Genomic DNA, 21,902 nt, shown 5'->3' on the forward strand with positions numbered 1-21,902 from the left:
GCTCCAATTTCCTAGCCCTCCTTGATATCCTTAATCCTCGCCATTGGTTAGTTAGCGATGCGCTTGAAGTTCAGGGTCTTCGGTAGGTCATACTTTGGGATACCCTGGGTCTTACGTATTTTTTTTTTACATATATATCGAATTTTTATTACCTTCTACTTCTGCCTTTTGGTTCTTTCCTTGAGATTGAGATAGGAAAACCACTATCTTCTTTACGTCAAGTGACTAGTGAGGAAAACCACTATCTTCTTTTGGTTCTTTCCTTGAGATTGAGATAGGAAAACCACTATCTTCTTTTGGTTTAGTGACCGTTAGGTTATATACCTTTCCTCCTGAAAAAATATATACATACTAATAGGATATGACATAAGAGAATTTATATATAAATGTTAAAAAACTAGTTTGTGACATTTCGAGAAAGACGAGGCACCAAAAATATAAGTCCATTACCAACATTCAATACTGTAAATGCCCATATACACCTAGAATACCAGTTATGTAATGCTTTAATAGTTTAGTTCTTAGATTAGTAAGGATTTGAAGAGCTCACAAAAGATCATATCCACCGCACAGCTGATATAGGTATTGCCTATTACAGATACAACGAAATCACGAGTGCAGAATGATGGGCAATTGGCCGCGCATAAATTATATCCTGCATAGTGCAATAGATTGCCATTTTGGGAGGGGAAAGGGATTAGGGCAAGGGAAGAAGTCCCTTTTCTATAAATAACTCAACCCCATAAAACATTTACAGGCTATAATGCCACCAAAAAATAGGAGGCTGGTATATTTTTGCAGATTGCAGATACGAGAGGAACCCCCCCTCTGTTACTGATCAAAGGTCATAAGCTTTGGAGCTCAATAATTCACATCTAAATTCCACCACTAACCAAATGTACTAGACTAGACTTGCTTCTTCATCAAAATGTATGTGCTACTATCTTCCAAACCCTGTGCCACAATAAAATTAGCAATGATATGTACCGTCCAGCCACATGCGAAGCCGAAAAGAGGTATTCCAGCTCACCAATACCGAGAATGAAGAGGCACTGATCTTTCAGTAAAATGCAGATATTCATTTCCGCCCTACTCAGCATCCCTTTTTGAGTTGTCATCCAAAAATGGTCAGTGCAAACCAACTTCAAGTTCTTATTTACAGGCTAGCTTCATGAAGGGCAATAATATTATATAATTGACCCACAAGCCACCTTGAGTCTGGAGCATTATGGTTAGCAAAACCACTAAAACGCTTACTCAGAATCAGAATCAATAGAAAGGTACAACCGCTGTCTAACAGAACGTTTGTGCTGAGGAAACGGGGAAGGGCTATCTGATCGCTGAAACAAAAAAGGACTGTCTGGTCGTTCTCGAGTTTTGTCAGATTTACTGCCACTAGATCCCAAAAGAAAAGAAGCTGCATATACAGAAAAAAATACATGTTAATTCTTACATTATAGGCTAAAACAACCAGTTCTACCAAGAAACGTGCATGTATAGTAAAGAGAATCACTAGACTGGAAAGGGTTGAAACCCAGGAAGAACCTATCAAAAACCCGGTTGAACCACCTAGCCTCCCATGTAAGTGCTCAAATACAATACAAAATGACTGCTAATGCTACTCAGCTAAAGTGCTTCCAGTGCATGTGACATATTTTCGCAGCCTACACACTACCCCACACTCAAAAATGTCACTGGACAAGACAAGGTTATCATGTGCTAGATGTTCAACGACCTAAGGATAATCACATAAAACTTTTAATTTGTAAAAGTTCATTGTGAAAATTGGAGGCAGCAATCAACTTCTTCAACTTGGGTTAGGGTTGGACCAATTGGATGTATATATAAAGGGTCAATATTGGCTCATCAAGTTTCAAGTATACTGCAGGTATGGACTGGGTCATTCTAGTCAGGTTACCAAGTCTAATTGCGATAGTATATGAGGACACACCTGTATTTTGTGATTGAGGATACTATAGGCCAAGTATAGTTTGTAAATAACTATTGCTAAAAGATCCATGTCCCAGTTTATTGTTCACACTCTGGTACTCAATGTCCCACGCTGGTACATATACAAATGTTGGACTTGGTTATTTTGTGAAAACGTGCCATTATGTTGAACCGAAACTATGGGTCAAAGTCACATCTAAGTGTCAAGGGTCCAACATGAATACTTAAGGTAAAAGGAAGAATCAAAGTAACATAGCCTGAGTAGCAATTATGTAAACTTAAAAGTTCTAGCCTGGCAGGCATGTCCAGAGGTAACATACTTCATGTGTAGATCCTTCTTTAACTTAACATCATTAACTAGGGCCGTAGGAAGCACACGAGTTATGTTACCATTTAAACAGAGTATATCTGCTGCTAAACTAAAATGCAAAACACCTGTCACAGTGGATGCGATATGCATTCCTTGCAGACGTGTGAATGAGAGCTTCCTAATATCCATCTGGCCAGAATTTACCAGAACTTAATTTAGTTTTTCAAACTAACAGAAGCAAAAACACACATGAGAGTTAAACAGTAACAAACCAGTTTCAGCCAGTGAATCCGTTGCTCCTTCTCTTGAATGAGGCTGCGGTCCAGTATGTAAACCATTCATAGCACCTGACTCATCATGAGATCTGTCACCACCATCCCCAAGCCGAAGAGAGATCCAATCCTCACCACGTAAACCATTAGACATATCTTGTTGATTTCTTGCATCAGTAGGCCCACAGGCATCAGAAGGCCTTGTAGGAAGAAATATTTGAAGAGCTGGATCCTCTCCACCAAATGCCAAGGGATTATCAACTAAACCATCATTTAGGTCATTGTATGTTTGACCAACTGAAGAATCTGGCATGAAAGACATATGGTTCATAGCAGTCTCTGGAGGCAACATATAGCCGCCAGTCATTGGTGTTGAGCAGTTCACAGAATTAAGATGAGGATTCAATAATGTATCTGGTCCATCACCATCAGAACCAAATAGCTGGAAACTGGAGGCACCTTGAGTAGTGGTCGGCAATGGCCACAGAGGAAGCCCAAATTCATCATCTGCTGGGTTGAAAAGATCAAGACATGAACTTCCACCAACCCCAAGACCAGGGTCCTCTTGATATGATCCTGTATGTGGATCAACAGCATAATTGACTCCATTATCCATTAGACCATTGTTGTGAATAACCCCATGTACCATCATTCCATTTTCTTCATCAGAATCACTAAGCACAATAACTTCCGAGTCCTTTGCAGCTGCCGCAGCATTTTGAGTAGCCAATCCATAATTAGGATCAAGATTCAAAGATATAGAATCAAGTTCCAGTCCATTGTTAATAGAAAAATCAAAAGCACCATTTGCATCTTGATTAACACTTGTATCTTCACCATCTCTACCACTAACAGTGGCACTACTGCTCATTGGAATAATCTTTGGACCACCATTCGGTAAATTTTCTAGCACTCTATCACCGGATGATAGAGTGTTAGTATCCCCATGTTTACTAACTTCCCATACTCCATTGCTGTTCTTCCTGATTCCTAGTTTCAAACCGGTGCCTTCTTGCTTAATTGGCTTTGAGGCTTCAGGCTTCTGCTTACTTTCTACTTCATCAGGAAGACAGAGACTTCCATCAGGCAAATGCCAATGCCTAAGATCCCTGCGCTCAGTATCACTCTTAACACGCCAAGAGCCATCAGGTTTCACTTCAATCTCGGTTGTGTCCTCGCCACAAGACTGCATCTGTAAGAAACCATAAATTACCCATAAGTATAAACCCAACATAAGATGAAGTGAAAGATCAATTGTGGAAACTACCATATTTGCAATGCGATTAAAGTAAGGGTCGATAATTATACTCTCAAGGGAGTAATTCTTCAGACATATTGGACATTGCCACTGCAAAAAGTTTCAAAAAAAAGGCTACAGTTAGATAAGTTCCCAAGGAAGCCAGAGAAAAATAATTAAAAATCAATTACTTACCTTCCTCGAACGCTGCTGCATCTCAACAAAAGTTTCAAGGTCAAAACAACCCATATGCAGACATAGCCTGAATCTTCCAGCAATCTTCATTCTAGAACCACTCATCTGATTTGAAAAAAATCAATTTCCTCAAATCATAAACATAATCAATGTACCACATTATCTGTTTGTCATACTAATTTTCTAAATCCAGATTAATAGTCACTTGAATACTCACACACCGTTGAACTCCTTTATCAGTATCTAACCTAATAAAAAGGTTATTCTGTAATGGAAACTGTAAAATTAGAATTTTTCCAAAGGTCAGCCAAATTTCAAGAAACTTTGCCTATGGTTTGTCCACAACATAATTTATTAAGGGAAAGGAGATCCAAAATGAATGGAGTAAAATTTTTGGCTACGTAGATGTATACACCATTGATGATACACAGCTAATAGAATTATTTCTTCACTCAAATTAAAAGAAAACTTACAGGACAACGCAAGTTAACAGTTATGGATTCTGCAACAACTTCCAAATCACTGTCACTATCAGCATTCTCAGCTTCACCACCTCCAATGCAGCGACGCACACGAGCAAGAGCATCTTCAAGGAGCTCACCATCTGATTCCTTTGGAATCAAACTTAATATCTACAAAAACATATAAAAAAAAAAAAAAAAAGATTAAAATTAATTAATTACTAAAATTAAAAAAAATAAAGAAGGCTGAAACCAACGGAATATTATAAGTAACAGTAACTTAATCCCAATTTGTAACTGTTGGACAAACAAGCAATTCAATGGAGCAAGTAAAGACCAAATGGATGTAATGTTATACGGGCAGAATGGGTAAAAGACCAAATAGATGCAATCTTATAAGGAAGTAACAATTCTGCAGAAAAAGAATAGACCAAAGGGATATAATATTATAAGGAATTAACCCCCTGTTTTGGAGACCTGGACAACAATAAACAGTGCCTCTATTGGACAAGAAAGGGAGTTAACAAACATGAATATTGTTACAACCCAAGGGAAAAGGATCCGCAATAGAGAAAGTGATTTATGAATCAGCATAGGTAAATACAGAAGAAACATATACCTAAAAGCCCCACCTTCGTAAACCAAAATGGCATTCAATTGAACTCACCAAATCATAAGCAGTAAACAGGAAAGACAGCCCATACATTAATACCATTTGTGTTTATAACTAATCAGTAAAAATCACTTCACATGCAAACATGGAACTATGTAAGTTTCATTGCAATGCATAATGTATAGCATCATGCAATTTACAAATAATGACGATAGCACGATGACATAATATGAGAGTTGAGACAAAGGGATAACACAGAAAATAAGAAGCAGCTTATAACAGGAGTCACTCAAGGATTCTATTGATTGGGGATAGAGCTTAGTTTTCAAAAGCGTGCCTCCCCCTACCTAGGCACAGTGCATTCCAGAAGGGACTGAGAGGCTCAGGCGAGGCGTGAGGAGCTGTGCTTTGTGCACTTTTAGTTCAAAAGCGAGAGAGAGGGATACATAATTGGGAAGTGATTGGCAAATTGGTGGTTGCTGGTACAACAAATGAAGGCGATGAGGCTTCTCCGGTGCTTTCTGGCACCATATCTGCAGTCATCGACTCATCGGTGATCAAGGAATTCCAGGACCGCTCTCTCTTCCTAAATCTGCTCTTTTTTCATCAATATCAATCTTTAATCTTCTTTTCTCCTCTCATTCTGTCTTCATTGTCCTCTTCTATATTCACTCTTCACTTTTCCTTCTCAGTCTGGAAGAGCTTCTTCTCAGTATTCTTTCTTCTCTGTTACTAGTAAGATGTTTGGTTTTTTTTTCTTTATTTTTTTTTTTTTGGTCTTCTCAATCTTGATCTATATATATATATATATATATATATATATATATATATATATATATATATATATATATATATATATGTTGACAGAATTGACAAGAACCACGACAATAATTTAGCTGTTCACATAAACAACCCCCCCCCCCTCTTCTCTTTTTTTCCCCCAACTCTTTTCAAAAAGTTTTATTTTTTAAATTTTATTTTTATGAAAACCAAAATAGAAATAATTTTAGGAAAATTTGCAAATTGCAGCCATTTAAAGTTCGTATTTTGCAAATTGCAGCCATTTAAAATTATTTTTGCAAATTGCAGCTCAAAAGTTCGTATAAATTGTAAATTGCAGCCCGATTCAATTTTTTCATCGGTTTACATGTTGAAAAATCTTCGTTTAAGGTTTTAGGGGTCATTTTAGCCCTTAGGGGCTCGAATTGAGCTCGGAATTAGCAAAAAAATAACGTAAGTGTCTCATATTTACAGTTTCCCACAAATCGATACATTTTTGTTACGTAAAACAAGATACTTACGTTATCTTTTTGCTAATTCCGAGCTCAATTCGGGCCCCTAAGGGCTAAAATGACCTCTAAAACCTTAGCCGGAGATTTTTCAACATGTAAACCGATGAAAAAATTAAATCGGGTTGCAATTTACAATTTATACGAACTTTTGGGCTGCAATTTGCAAAAAAAATTTTAAATGGCTGCAATTTGCAAATTTTCCATAATTTTAATATAAACTTAAAAAATAAAGTTGTGGCTACGGGAACCCTATGCAAGTCGGTGTGGCTAGCGCCTTATGACAATAAGATTGATCCAGATTATGCGCATGATACAAGGCTACAGACACTCCGGCCCTGTTTACTTCAACTTAAGAAGTTAAGATATTCAGTAATTAAAAAGTTGTAACCATTGTAGATAAGTTTAGATTATTAAGATAAGTTCAATTAGTAAAAACCAGTTTAATATTTTACGTCCACTAAAAATCTATAACTTCATACTTCGTATAACAGTAGAGTATTTTAAATTTGTAACTAAAATACACTTCTACTAATATAGAATACCTAAGCTCAAATAAGGTGAAAAAGGAGCCTCCCTCTATCTAAAAGGTGGACTATACAGTTAGAACCATTAATTAAGGGATCTGGACATGTGTGTTTGTGTGTGTGTGTGTGAGAGAGAGAGAGAGGATACATGGAAAGTACATTAAAGGAGGTTGAAGGAGAGAGAGAGAGGATACATGGAAAGTACATTAAAGGGGGGGAGGGGTTGAGTTTTGTATTTGAAAACAAGTGCAACTAAGACCCACTCCCATTAGATGTGTTGTGCAAGTCTCCATATTAGTACATTTCAAATAGATGGCCCTAAATGTCCACCATTTACCCTTGTGAAACAACGGCAGCGCTCCAGTAAGTACCACTAATATTGGTTAGGGTTCCCTAACAAATTTTGTGGAAAGAAAACTAAGTCACCTAACAATGGAGCAAGTGTAATTCTTCTTCTATCTATGCTCTAGATATTTTAGTAAGACCCCCCACACATGCTCATAAAACTTACAGCATTTAAATATTAATCGAAGCAGGCATCTAAAATCTAGCTTCATTCATTTCACCAAATTCACATATGCCAGCTACATCACAACAAAGAAAAAATAAAATAAAAAGTATAATTATACCTGATGAAGACTACGCCGCTTCACTAATCTAACACCGAAACAAAATATACGAGAATCACATCCTGATATGAAGATCTTATTAATTCCATCTCGGGTGCATTGTGATATCTGACAGAGGAACAAATAAACACGTTGATAAGAAGATTCAATAACAACATGACAAACTAAAGGTAATTTACCCAACAAAGTTTTTGAAAATGGGGAAAAAATAAATGAAAAACTCACATTTGGACCATCATCACGACCATTAGCCCCAAGCAATTGTGAACCAGGTCTACTGATAGCTCTGACAGGCATGCCTATGAAAAATTAATACACATGCTACATCAACAGTGTGGAAAGATATGTTCAATATTTTCATACAACATATTCTACTTAACCAACAAAAAAAGTACTAATTTATGCCCAACAACAGTATTGTTGAACTCATCAGCTAAAATTGTCAGCCAGCAAGCAACACCTCTTATTCTTTCTTTCCTTTTTTAAAAGGTGAAAAAAGATAGCATTAAAAACTAAATAAATCCCATATAACATGGAGGGCCCAAATTCAAGTAATACAACAAGAAAAAAAAATAATAAATAAAATTTAATACAAGTAATAAAATTGGCATTGCCTCCTTTTTCTCCTTAAGTCTATTTCAATCTTCCCTCATTGACCTTCATACCAGAATTGACTATGATGTACACATCAGATCACTACCAGTGAAAGCCATATTATAAACGGCCCAAGCATACCAAACAAATATTTCTACAAAAATCAGACAGATGCATCAAAATCAATTCTATAGGTCTTTTTGCAAAAATTCAACAAGTGCAATAAGAAAACATCCAGATGAGGCAAACACAACCTAATCAGACAGGGGTTTAAAAAAAACAAACAAACAAACAAACCAAATCAAATAAAACTAAGAAATTCAAGTGTTACCAGATAACAAGGACTTAAAGCCAAACTAAGAAATTCTATAAAGATGATCACAACCTCATTATGAACAGGATCTAGTAAATCAAAATTCTTACCATTGACCTGCAAATCTGCATATTGTGGCCACTGCATCCTAAAAGAAACCTTATCATTGAGAAGCATGCACCAAGCCTGAATGAGATACAAGTAATTAGATCATTAGTTTTCTTCTCCACCCTTTTAAAAAATCTGGAACAATGCCAATCACGGATGAGCAGTATGCAAAGTTGAAGTGGATGACAGAATTTCTTCATTCCTTACATAGTTAAAATAGGTCTAATCCCTCCCTTGTAATAGTACTACCTTTCCATATTGACTTTCACATTTTCCAATGAACTACTTTGACCAAAAACAGGAATATATAAAAGCAGATTTATAACGTAAAATAATGTTGGATTGTTGTCAAAAAAAAAAAAAAAAAATTCAATGTATGTTTTCATATACTTTGATAATTGTTACTTTTCAATTATTTATATCCCTAGATATATATGGTCAAAATGTCGACAAGAAACATTCAAAACAATGGAGGGAATATAATTTTGAAACACAAAAAAAGAGACAGGCAGACAAAAGAAAGAGAAAATTGACGAGCTAATTCACATGACAACAAGGAGACATAGCACATCTGGCATCTCCATTATTACTTAAGCAATTCACAAACCTGGACAGCATAATCTGGCTTAGCTAACAACTCTTTGTCAGACCTTGTAAGATGAAACGTTTTCTCCGCACACTGCACAGGGTTTGCACTGTAAATGGGTAGGAAACCACAAATCAGAAAGATCGCATAGCACTACCATTTAAATGAAAGACATATGCAACATAAAGAACAATTAAGCATTACCAAGGAAAACACCAAGGCAAAACAATTAAGTTCATATGCAATATCATCCCATTCAGGACAATAAAATGCAATTTTTATCAAACCAGGAAGTACAATGCAAAACAGAAAGCCAAACTTCAAGGTTCACTTCATAATGCACAACTCGCATGAGGAGAAGATTGGACTACATACCTATCAGTTGGCAAAGTACTAGCCATCAGCTTTACAGATGACAATGGATGTCCCAGTGTAGACCAAAAGCTGCACCATGTAACAATACGGATAGTTGAGAATACAGATTAAAAGAAAATCATAGCCTCAAAAAAACAAAAAATAAAATAAAAATAAAGAGAGAACATTAAGTCATAAAATATTTAAGATAAAAAGATCACTTTATGATTTACAGTAACTAACTGATTCTGAGACAATAAAAAAGGTAAAAATTCAGCCACCAAACAAACAACTAACTCATCCAATTCCCACCACTGGAATTCTGAGACAATAAAAAGAAAAGCATCTAATTCTCTAGATGTCAAGTCCAAGGTATAAAAGGTCAATAGAATATAGGTGAAGATTCCAAAACATAATCTTGGTTCCCATCTGAATCCTATATGGGAAACAAAAGAGATTAAACCCTGATTTCCCAATACATATTACATGGACTGGGACAGGACTTTAAGAGTGACTCCAAAGAAAATTGCCATAACAATCATAATCAAAACCAAAACACACACATAAAGCAATAATGCCTTTTAGTGAACCTTCATTAAAAAAAATAAAAAATAAAAAAGTCAAGTTCTTTTCCTCACGATGTCCTGCTATGAAAGCCTGACAACACATCTTCTCAAAAGGATACATCCAAACCATCCTAATCCGTTAGTATTTACTATTTAGTATCTCCAACACAATTGCCGTTGCAAAAGCTTTGACTTGCTTCAAGATCTCATCACTGAAGGGAAGACTAAATTTGATAGCCTTTGTGCATTGATAATGAAAGATAAGCAATAACATACCAGTGAAATTGGCAGCGACACTCACCTATCCAGGGAATCAAGAAAAACTACTGAAATCAACAAATTAGCAAGTTTATGTCATCTAATCTCACTCAAGGATCCCTCGTTGAATTTTTCAACAGTAGAATTATGATATAATTTCCCGTCAAAAAAGCAAATGATAAATAGATGGACATAAGACAATCAATAGGCCTAGGAAAAGATTAGACGAAGGCTGCTTCCATTTCAAAAGGGCCAAGACATGTTTGAAAGCAGCAAGACCCTCATTACTTAACATATTTCTGACCAGTGGAAACACAGAAACTAAGCACAGTGACACATTTTACTAGGAACATTAACAGGTAACCAGAAAAAAAAAAAATCACTCCGAATCACTTTCATCAGGCACTGTGAATAGCCTTGGTATAAGATAACATTATACAAAGAAACCAAAACATTCCAATCAACTAAGTGTGTAAAGACCCTTGTTACTTATCATGCACAATACAAGACTTGGAGGTTGTCTTCTTCAGAAGTAGAGCCTATCAAATAATACACACCAGATCCAAAGAACAAACATGAAAAGTGAGAACATAGCATATTCTGTAGGATGTCAATGGTACGTACGGATCAGCTCGATTGAGGCGGCAAACTTCACAATAGAACTGGGAAGGAACAGGTGGAATTCCATCCATAGGCTTTTCTGGTATAATTACACAGCTAATATGCTGCCATACTTGACACCTTGGATCCTCACACTGAAAACCAAATTCCAGAAATTTCAGAAACAAGAAAGAAACAACAATTAAGTTAACAGGGACAAAAACATGACCACGGTCATAAATAAGTGTGAATATATTTCAGGATGCCCCAGAAACTCGTGTTAATACCACTCCAAAGATCTGTTGCTAGTCACAGGTTAGAGATATACACACCAACTTGCATACAACCCCCCCCCCCCCCCCCCCGCTTCCCCCAATAAAAAAAAATAATCTTTAGAGCCGACAGAAGGTCAGATAAACACAAAATATAAATATGAAGAAGCGCATTAAGTTGACATAACATTTACAACAGATCTCCATATAGAGAGTCTGTTCTTTTTACTCTTTATTTAGTACCTAGAATTTTTTTGTATTATAAAAATTTTATTAAAAAAAAAAAAAAAAAAAAAAAAAAGGCAATGCATTGCTAAAAGCACTGTTCTGCTATCAATTATTTTACTTGTAGCTAAGCTTAAATTCACCAAAAAATTTACTTTCAAGTGTCGGCCATAAAATTATGAGTATATGTCAATGCTAATTACACTCCCCACAGGCATAAGCTTCTGATAAATATTACAGCCACTCTACAACCACATTATTCAATTCATAGACTTCCCTACAAATTAATAAAAATTCTTAATGTTAAATTAATGGATTAAAGATTCAAGCTCTGATTTATCTGACACAAAATCAATATATCACAAAGTTGCATCTTGAAAGTTGAAGCAAAACACATTTTCAATAATTTTCAATTCTCCAAAACTCATTATATCCACCCTGTATCAATGTATTATATATACTTTGGCTAAGGTGTTATGTATGAATATGGAGGGAGACAACAAGAGTCTTTACTCAACTATAAAAAAATCTCGCTTGACATAATTGAAAAGCCGGCAGATTTTATAAGGAAAATAAGCACAAACCTTGATCATTGACTCCGTAAGCAGCGAGCTACCACAAGGGCACCGAATTTTCATATCCACATGCAAAGAGTCATCAACTTCCTCTTTGGGTTTCAAGGTAATGGTAGGCGTAGCAGTATCCGACGTGCTTTGTGCTTTTGAAGCCAAATCAGTAGCACCAGACCCCTGCATTTTCCTGGTAACAAAGTATAAGGTGAAAGTTACAAAGATGTTCCAAATCTAGTAGCTACAGCCAAGAAACGACCCAGAGTGCCGATTAAGAAAACTATGTTTGTGCTTGTGAATTTTGTTCCTCTTGACCTAAACTAAGGCTTCCTTGTAACAACAAGACAGCATTTAAAAATAGAGAATAATTTTGTTCCTCTTGACCTAAACTAAGGCTTCCTTGTAACAAGACATCATTTAAAAATACAGAATGCAGATAGATCAATCTTCAATGAAATTCGGGTAACATTTACCATAGATAACAACAAAAGATACCTCAAGAATCTAGACATAGTAAATTAGATTAGAAAATTTACCAAATAACAGCTATCAGAAAGGATGTATATACATGGATATAAAACATTTCACCATGAGAAAAAAAAAAAAGTCTAGTCATAACACCTGTGAATATCATCCACTAATCTTGCTAGTTCTTCCTTTGAAAGTGCAGGTCTTTTTACCCACATCTTGGAAGCTGCAATATGAAAATAAAATACCACTAGTCAAGCCACAATACACAAGTAGAAGAAAAACTTTCAACATGGCAGAAAAACCATGGAAAATGCGAAGTCAAGCAATTTCCATGGAAAAACATCACGCAAATAATAATAGACATGCAGGCCTTTCCAGAAGACTGCACAAAAAGTGAAAATGTGGCAAAAAAGGCTCTGGGATAATTTACAAAGGCCCATAAGAAAGTACATCACAGATCAAATCAGAAATGAATTTGTCAGCTAGTAAACATGGAAAAAGAGCTCAAGGAAACTAAAATCTCTCCCTAACATACATTATCAAGCTTCACAAGATAATAATTAAATAGCCTACATGCACCAAGCCCGGGAGTTATTCTTTTCATGAAACCATATAAACAGGAAAATTGAATTGAATTGTATCAAAACGATTAAATATGTTCTATGCTTGCATAACTAGATCACTAATGAGTAATGACTCCAGTAAAGGGTTGTACAAGTTTAAAGCTTCAATATACAATGCTACACGTGAAATCCTGAAACAACCAGTAAATCCTTGAATTTCTTTTTGAATTTCTCGATTGAGTAGAGCTATATTGTGACTCCCACATCCAAGGGTTAAAAGGGGAGAGATTAGGCATCAAGACAAAATAAAAAGCAAGGGAGAAGGAAGAACTGAGCTTATTCAAAAACATGTACTTCGTACATGAATAAAAAGTCTGAGCAAATCAATAGAAAGCTGCAACACATGCTCAGCGGACAAAGGGACCCAAAAACACATGTCAATACTACATTGCCTTTACCACTTCACATACTAAAGCTAGAAACACTCAAGAACAGATAAAAACATTATAAAAAATAAATAAATAAAAACAAACTTCATCAACTAGGAAGCATAAAACATCAATAACCAATAAAGACAGAGGCATCCAAGTTACAACCACAAAAGACACTTAGCCCTTGTTAATCTCAAACTTCAGAAATTCATAAAATAAATCACGGGTAGTAACTAGAGCACCTACCTTGATCATCAACAAGAAAAGCCAAAATTCGATCAACGAGTTCCTGCAAACAAAATTAATAGATAAACATGTAAGCCATGCAACAAAATCATAAGGATCAATCCAAAATACCCTAAACCCTTCTGAAAGACAAGTCCTTACAAGCATTTTCTTCTACAAAAATAACACAATTCACTTTCCACACAACAATATGTGGTGGTTGAAACTTAAATTCCAAACCAATTTGCAAGGGTAATAGTATGACAAGTGCTCCAGAAAAAGGTAATGCATGCTAATACAGCATACATAGGTCACTAAAAAGTTTACTTCTGATACATAAAGGTTAATTACCAAATATTGAGTGTTTTTATATATTCAAGAGTAATATAGCATACGAAAACAAATCAAACAAAACTACTTCCAACGCATAGCAACATCCAACTGAAATATAAAACATCAAATCCTTAATCCAATTGCAAACATGTTTGAAACAAGTATGTTGTCATTAAAACAAGGTTTTGTTAAAGCAAATGGCCTCACCATTCTACACCCATAACATGAAACAAAATTGAAAAATGACTTTCGAAATAATTTTCTACTCAAAAATTAATTGTAAATCACTTCACATCCCAAATATACCAACTCCATCTCACTCCCTTGGATTACATCCAACAAACACAGCCAAAGAAGCTTACATCTAGATGGACAATGACACAGAGATGGGCAAGTGACAGTGGCCATCAATGGCTGTTTTAAGCAACAATTAGTCATGGCTTTTAGTAAAGACAAATTAATTGTGAAACAATATGCATCTCAGAACATAGTAAAGACAACTTAAATCTGAATCAATACGCATCTCAGCACATAGCATCTTCTATGCAGTACAACTCTAGAGACACATGTCCATGACTGAATCTCCATGTAACACATAACTTTCTTGGAAAGCATGCAAATGTAGCCAAGATGCATAAAAAAACATTTATTGACTTCCACAAGATGGGCCACCCTCCACACAGATAAAAGAGCCACTCTTTGATAAACATTGACCCATGATGAACTCCAATTTTATGTTACAATAACAGGATGGTTGTAGTTGTATAATTACAGAAAATTGCATGAGACGGTTCCTAACTGCAGGACATACAGTTAAAGCAGAAGCCAACCAGAACTCAATCTTGCAGTCAAACTACTCAAAACAAGATTCAGAATCAAGCTCTGACTCCAACGCCAAGCTTGAGTTGCTCTTGCTCAAGTGTTGAGCTTCAACTAAAAATACATGTTTTCCCATCATGATATTATTTATTTTAACTGATTGATAATGCTTTCAATATCTCAAAGGTGGTATTTGGAAACCAGAAATCACGAATTGATTGAAATGATGGAATTTCATTTCGGAATATAATAACTGTACTATTAATTTTAAAAATATCAAATTTGGGAATTATTAGTATTTCAATTTCTTGAATTTCAACTCCACTATAACATTTAGATAGCATAATTTTTTTTACAAATGGTCTATAATTACTTGTGATCTAGAGTGATAACAATAGAAATATTTGTTTCAAAATAACATCAAAAACTTGAACAAAGCAAAATTAAAATCGGCACTTCAAATATCAATTAAATGGGTGGCAGCAGCTATGGATGTTGTAGCTCTGGCCTCAAATAAAGAGAGAAAAATATAAGGGTTGACGTAGATGATCAGACGTCTGACCACAAAAGGAAGAGAGAGAAAGACAAAAGGGGGACATGATGAGGTCTGATTTTTTGCATGAACAACTAAGGAATAAAAAATGACAGATTTAATTAGTAATTTGACATTCTTCTATCAAAGGAGAGCTTATTTGGATCAACCCAATTCCAAAATCTTAGATTTGCCTAGCACTCAATTTGGTTCAATCATAGACTTTTCTAATGAAACCAAAGTTCCCAAACAGACCAAGAAAGTATTCTTCTGAATTTGATTATTACACATGAAACTATAACTTTCATATTATGCTTACTTTATACGTATCTAAGCCTGCTCACGAACTATCAGAGGTGAGCTTTGTGCTAAGCTCGGCTCGTAAAAAAAATCAAACCAAGTCCAGCTCTAACTGAGCATTTGACTAATTTAAGCTTGAGTAACTCTTAAGAAGGCTATATCGTCTGCAGTTCAGCACCCTTAGTTACAACTCGCAAGTTCACTCAAAAATTCGACAAATGGACAAGCTGCTGCAGGACTAAATTCTCTACATCTTTCTGAGCGACTACTTTTCTACATAAAACTTTTAGTAAATAATATTATGATTCTCACAGTCCATTTTAACAGTCATACACAGGCCCATACATTTAAATAAACCAGGATGCATAAACACCAATAGATAAATGAAGAGTATATTAGCAACTTCAGTGGACTATCCCTTCAAAAAAATACAAGGCAATATTGCCAAGCATACTTACCCTGCTTCCCTATTTGCCCTTTCAAATTCTCAGGTTTGGCAGCAACTTCATGCACGTCAGCCACTGACAAGCTGATAGCACATCAGCATATTGTACAAGCCACTGGACAGCCAAAAATGCAGCTCTTTTGCATCAACTTATCAAGGCAAAGTTGTATGATTTAAATACTTTAAAACTTGCCTAAATAGGTTATTAGGTTATTTTTCAAATCATACATCTTATTTTTATCTAAACCCACAATGTAGGACATGAAATTCTTCAAGCCAAATCTCAAAAAAAAATCTAACATTCAGTAATGAATCACAGTTTTTGCAAATAATTTTCCCCTTGCATTCTTTCAAGCCAGAAATTCTCACAATCTTCAACTCCGACTCTTGTCTTCAATTTAACTACTACACAACCGAATCCCAATTTTCACTATAATCAGCCAACTGTTGCCACTTCTTTTATATGTTTCTGTCCTCCCTTGATGGCTTGAGTTATTCCTTTTAAATCAATTTTATATTTGACCCCTTTCAAAGGTGCTTGTTTCAGTTTTATATTCCGTTCTTATCTCATCTGTTTGTATTTGAGCCTTCTACAATTGGAACTTCAGCCAAATCTTGTAGAGATCCATCAAAAGATTTTCCCGCTCTTCTCAAACGTTCCCTTATATAATAAGTAATTTTGAAAGATGACAAATATCGATAATACAATACTTCCTCCGTTCTTTTTTAATCGCAACGTTTGGAAAATTACACTATTCACACACATTCCATCGTCTTTTGTGATTTATTTTCTTACAAAAAATATAATCATGTGGGATCTTATTATATTCATCCCAAAATTTACTTTCATAATATTACCTTTATAATTTTTACAAAAATACAATTAAAGGTATTTAAATTATAAAATGTGCCCTGAAAGTGTGAAAACCCCAACATTGCGATCAAAAAAGAATGGAGTATATATGATTCAGATTTCAAAAACAAGAAAGGTTTATTAAAGAAATACACAATTGATCTTAGCCTCACACCTATAGCAGCTTAGCTCCAAGACCTTTGATCTTTTACTTCCGAAACACATAATACTGATAATAGAACTCTACATAGAATATGGATACAAAATTGTGAGCTATTTAGTTAGGTTTGAGTTTGTGGAAATCCCAAATGTAATCAATATGTATCATTATATATCACTGAAGCCCAATATAATGTCCATGTGCATGTCCAAGACAGGCGATATTTACTAACTCTGAACGGCAGATACACATAAGAAACTCTACTCAAAAAGCAGAGTGGCCAGATAGCTGACAAAACATAAATGGCGGATCCAAAGTAAACATGATTCACCCCAACAAAGTAACAATCATCCTACAAACCCTTGGAATAGATTGAAATGAATTGTTTGGAGGTCAGAAGTCAATTTCGAAATCATTCATGTAATAACATATTCTAATGCACAAGCCTTTACAACAAATAAATCATATTTTAAAGCAAGTAAAGAAGTGTAACAGAAGTGTAACAGAAACAACTAATCAGCTATCTCTAAAAATGAAAGAGATCAAAACAAAAGGTATAAAAAAAAAATTTGAAATCTTAAATGTCGTTTTACAAAAAGGTCAAAAAGCATTCAAAACACTAACATTAAAGTCCTCCACATTTAGCAATGCAAACAACTATAAATCATTGCACACCTGCTTCTTTCCTTGTTTAGAGAAACCTAGTTGAGTCAACACATCCTTCAGCTCCTTGATTCTAAAATACTGCAGCTTGTCCTACAAAACATTATCGCATGTCAAAGATATAAACCAATGATAATAAAATATACAAATAAAATAACAATAAGGTTCTTAAGAGAAAGCAAGTACAACTTAGCTCTAAACAAACCACAAAGCGATGCAATTTGCATCATGTTTCCATCATAAACTACACAAATGAGGGCTATACTACAGACATTCTTCATAATTTCCTTCATGTACATTTACACAAGTATCACATAGATAATAGAGCCTCAAGTCATCAAGTGAAATTTAAAACAACAGCCTCTACCTATCCTATAATTACTGCATTTCACTGAACATGAATTTAATGGCTTGTTCCCCTAAACTCACCATATAGAGTAGGAAAGACATCATACAACAACAGTCTTCCAAGATTACTGAAGAGTTTATCTCACGCTTTCTATGGACTGAGACAAAAGACCTAGTCCAAGTCTCTAACATAGATTTTTTAATAATTTTTTAATAAGGAAAGACCCAAGAGGATTCGCACGGCTTAGCCAGCAGACTTAGCACAGCTACACAGATGGAATGCCCACTGCAGTAAAAGTGATGGTGAGGCTTGAAATTGTGACCATGTTGGGTTTCCCACTATCTCTACAGTTTGCTTAGTCTAGACTTTTGAATGATAAAAATTTAAGACTTGAAAAACATATCAAATTGGCATACTAGAATGTCCACCAGAAAGAGAGAAAATAGAGAAGATATGTACAGATAAAAATTCAAGGACTCATAGGAGATGCTAAAGTGTCACATGAAATTTCCCGGAGCCAATTTACCAACAACCAATTAAAAGAGCAATAACTTTTTACAAAAGTAAAAAATAGGCATTATTCCAATGTAATTGTCATAAAAAAAATGTGTACCAAAGAACATCCATTATGCTATGTTTGGATAACATATTAGAAGGGAAATGGAAGGGAGGGAAATAGGAGGAAGGGGAAGGAAGGGAAAGTGGAGGAAATGATGAGCTCCATTTTCCCTCCAAATCTCTCCAATTTTGAAGGGATGGACTTTATTAAAAGAGGAGGGAAAATGGATCCCTCCCTCCCCCTTCCCTTCCCTTCCCCAACATATTATCCAAACAAGGAAGTTTGTCTCCCTCCCTTTCCTTTCCCTTCCTTTCCTTCCATTTTTTGTTATCCAAACATAGCCTTAAAGAGGCAATTATCTAGTTTCTTTTCATCTCTTGACCTACATATTTAACTTCTATCTATACATCATGAAGCATGACACCATAAATTTCTCTGTCTCTTCTTTAAAAATTCTAATTTTCCAAGTCAATCTAGATCACACTTCGCTTGGGAAGACCATGTAAACCGTTTATATCTTTCTATTTCTAAAATTATTCCTTTAAATCATCAATAAGTGTGAAATCTACAGTGTTCCCTTTCTAAAAGACCAAAATTATAAGACAATGGCACACTATGACACTACTACTCAAACAACCTCACAACTCACGTGAAACATGATAGTTTCAAACCCTCCAATCTGAATTTTAATACAAGCGTACATTTTGTTCAGTTTCCCTGCCTTTACAAATGAAAACTAGCTCCCTGTAATACCCAATATTAAGCCCTTCACCATGAGGCCAAATCACATTCTCTACATTAGCTCCCTATAGGAATTCTGGCAACATTACAATAAAGTAATACGACAGTAAAAGGAACTAAAAATGAATAAACTACACCAAGCAGCTTGCTATGCTCCCCACCTCTCATAACCCCTCAGCCGCCAAATACGAAAAATAAATACATTTCAATGCACCAACCCTAGACACCAAACAAATAAGCTAATTTACGTCAGTGCACCAGTCATCGATAATTATCAACAACATAGTGTGGCATTCTAACCATAAAAGACGGCCTAGAAATGATACACAGCCATAAATAAACAACATCGCCAAAAAACTAAACTCCTCCTTACTGTCATTTCGCCATTGAGTGTTGCAATCTTATAAAAAATCAATCAAATTCAATCACATAACACAATATATAGTGACATATACACGAAGACGGCGAAAAATGTATACCTTACAGCTAGCCACCAAATCCATTACTCAGCTGCAAGATCCACCACGACGTATCTACCTCAACTGCTACACAGAAAGCCAATAAGCACACTAACGACTGCAGTTCATACTCAAGTAACCTAAATTTTCACCTAAATCACAACAAACAAACAATCAAAAAATCATAAATGAATGTTCATCATAGACACCATTAACAAAATCAAAATTCGAAAATCAAACAAACCAATCAATCAATAACCTCATCAAAAATATAAAAAAAAATCACAATAAAATCCGCAAATTCAACTAAAAAAAGCCTTAAAAAATCACAAAAAAAAAAAAAATCTAAAAAACCTAGAAATTCACATATTAATACCAAAAAAAGGGAAAATCACCAGAAGATTGAGAAAGTCGTCGTCGTAGTCAGAGAGGAGAGAGAAAGTGAAGATGAGTTAAGACAGAGAAAACGCGGAAGTTGTAAAGATGATTTTCTCTCTCCTCTTTTGTTGGTCTAACCTTCTATGGTGTGTAAATGTCAGTGTAATCGCGATTGAAGGAATTCGCTCTTTTTTGACGAAGGAAGGAAAAAAGAGAAATCCAAACAAAACGCCTTTTTTCTTCTTTTTTATTTTTTTAATTTTTTTTTATTTTAAATTTTTGTTTTTTTAATTAATTTTAATTGAATATTGGGTTGTGTTTTTCCACCCAATTGCAGCACAAGGTTCGGACGTGAGGATCCATTGTTAAATAGAGTTAAGGAAATGGGTGTTCAAATCCGGGTTATGTGAAATTTGGAGTACTCGTACAGTGTACTATCCTGGCTTTGGTAAGCAAGCAGTTGCGTCTTTCGTTTGCGTATTGTGGAGGGTGGTCCCTCATTTTTCAATCAATTCTTTTTCTTTTTTCGGAAAATGCCAACTTTTCTTACAAAGTTACATTTTTTTAACTTGTTTGGTATATTTCCCTAAAAAAAAAAAAACTTGTTTGGTATACGGGGTAAAAAACTTTATACTGGAGTACTTATACAGTCATACACAATATGGAGTATGGTTTTTTTCCTCCTAATCTACGCCTCGCAATAAAAAAAAAATTATGTCGCACAAATAACGTCTCTTTATTGCGAGTAATATGTAACGGAGGGACTATAACATTATAATATCTATATATACTAGGTTGGTTAAAATTATCATACTATGCACAATTAAAATTAACTTTTCTTGTAATCTATCTATACTTAGAGCAAGATTAGCCCTGTCTGGTCTTAAGATTTTAATTAATTGCCACACCAGATTTTATATTAAATTTAATTATTTTTTTTAATTTTAATTATATTAAGACTGCTTAAGACTCAATCAGATTTATCTCTTCAATCCTAAGACTTATTTTAGATTTCTTTAAAATATTTATTAATTTTTTTTTGTCTTTTAACATATATATTTCAATATATATTTTTTCGGAATACATATACAATTTTAATATGATATAAATATTCACAGTGGGGTAACAAATTTCTAACCCAATTTAGATGTCATAGTTGAAAAATAATAGCAAAATGATCAAGCAAAAAAAAATCAATTATAATGGAACTACATGAATTTAATTGATTTAAAAATGCATGAAATTTTAAAATTACACATATTGCATTAAATAGTTATAAATGTAAAATAAAAATGACTAATGTAAAATTGATCTGAATTCAAATATCACTTCCCCCAAAACGAATCCACAAATGTTCAACCAAATCATGTTGCAATTGATGATGTCTTCTCCGATTTCTAAGGCCTTGTTTGGCAAATGGCTGTTGGCGGTTGGCTGTTGGCTGGTTCACTTGGCTTGTTTGACCAGCTGGAATGTTTGGCTGTTTATAATGACTTTTGAAATTGGTTGTTTAAGCTGGCTGTTTACAAAAGTGTTTGGTAAATTAATTGTTGGTTGTTGGCTGTTTATAATGGCTTTTGAAATTGGATGTTTAAGCTGGCTGTTTATAAAAGTGTTTGGTAAATTAATTGTTGGTTGTTGGCTGTTTATATTGGCTTTTGAAATTGGCTGTTTAAGCTGGCTGTTTATAAAAA

The 21,902-nt window shown here is 34.8% G+C and overlaps 1 protein-coding gene across 4 annotated transcripts; it reads right to left on the reverse strand.

The window, feature by feature from the left end:
* Positions 1–424: 424 nt before the first annotated feature.
* LOC145558398 (E3 SUMO-protein ligase SIZ1-like) lies at positions 425–20,468 on the reverse strand. 4 transcript variants are annotated; one of them, XR_014092456.1, is made up of 18 exons: positions 20,226–20,468; positions 19,852–19,982; positions 17,736–17,816; positions 13,640–13,682; positions 12,550–12,622; positions 11,944–12,118; positions 10,887–11,017; positions 9,460–9,528; positions 9,106–9,193; positions 8,501–8,576; positions 7,709–7,782; positions 7,484–7,591; positions 4,438–4,596; positions 3,965–4,069; positions 3,800–3,880; positions 2,533–3,724; positions 2,386–2,449; positions 1,335–1,417 (listed from the first exon to the last, which is right to left on the reverse strand). XR_014092456.1 is itself a non-coding variant. In XM_081619624.1 (17 exons), the coding sequence occupies exons 2-17, from the start codon at positions 19,873–19,875 to the stop codon at positions 1,254–1,256; spliced, it is 2,643 nt and encodes an 880-aa protein (XP_081475750.1). In that variant the 5' UTR covers positions 19,876–19,982; positions 20,226–20,464; the 3' UTR covers positions 425–1,253. The 4 variants fall into 4 exon arrangements, 3 of the variants coding, with proteins under 3 accessions (XP_081475750.1, XP_081475751.1, XP_081475752.1); XM_081619624.1 differs by lacking the exon at positions 2,386–2,449 and having other exon boundaries at positions 425–1,417; positions 20,226–20,464; XM_081619625.1 differs by lacking the exon at positions 2,386–2,449 and having other exon boundaries at positions 425–1,417; positions 20,207–20,464.
* Between the last annotated feature and the right edge of the window lie 1,434 nt (positions 20,469–21,902).

The sequence above is a fragment of the Chenopodium album genome, chromosome 9, assembly GCF_948465745.1.
Source record: "Chenopodium album chromosome 9, dcCheAlbu1.1, whole genome shotgun sequence".
NCBI lineage: Eukaryota > Viridiplantae > Streptophyta > Magnoliopsida > Caryophyllales > Amaranthaceae > Chenopodium > Chenopodium album.

What these genes read in the sequence shown, in the direction of transcription:
- LOC145558398 (XM_081619624.1), bottom strand. Translation starts at nt 19,875, where the DNA reads ATGGATTTGGTGGCTAGCTGTAAG. An exon ending in GTCGTGATGATGGTCCAAAT is followed by an intron (nt 7,592 to 7,708) that starts GTGAGTTTTTCA and finishes TTCCTCTGTCAG; the next exon opens with ATATCACAATGCACCCGAGA. An exon ending in TGCAGCAGCGTTCGAGGAAG is followed by an intron (nt 3,881 to 3,964) that starts GTAAGTAATTGA and finishes AACTTTTTGCAG; the next exon opens with TGGCAATGTCCAATATGTCT.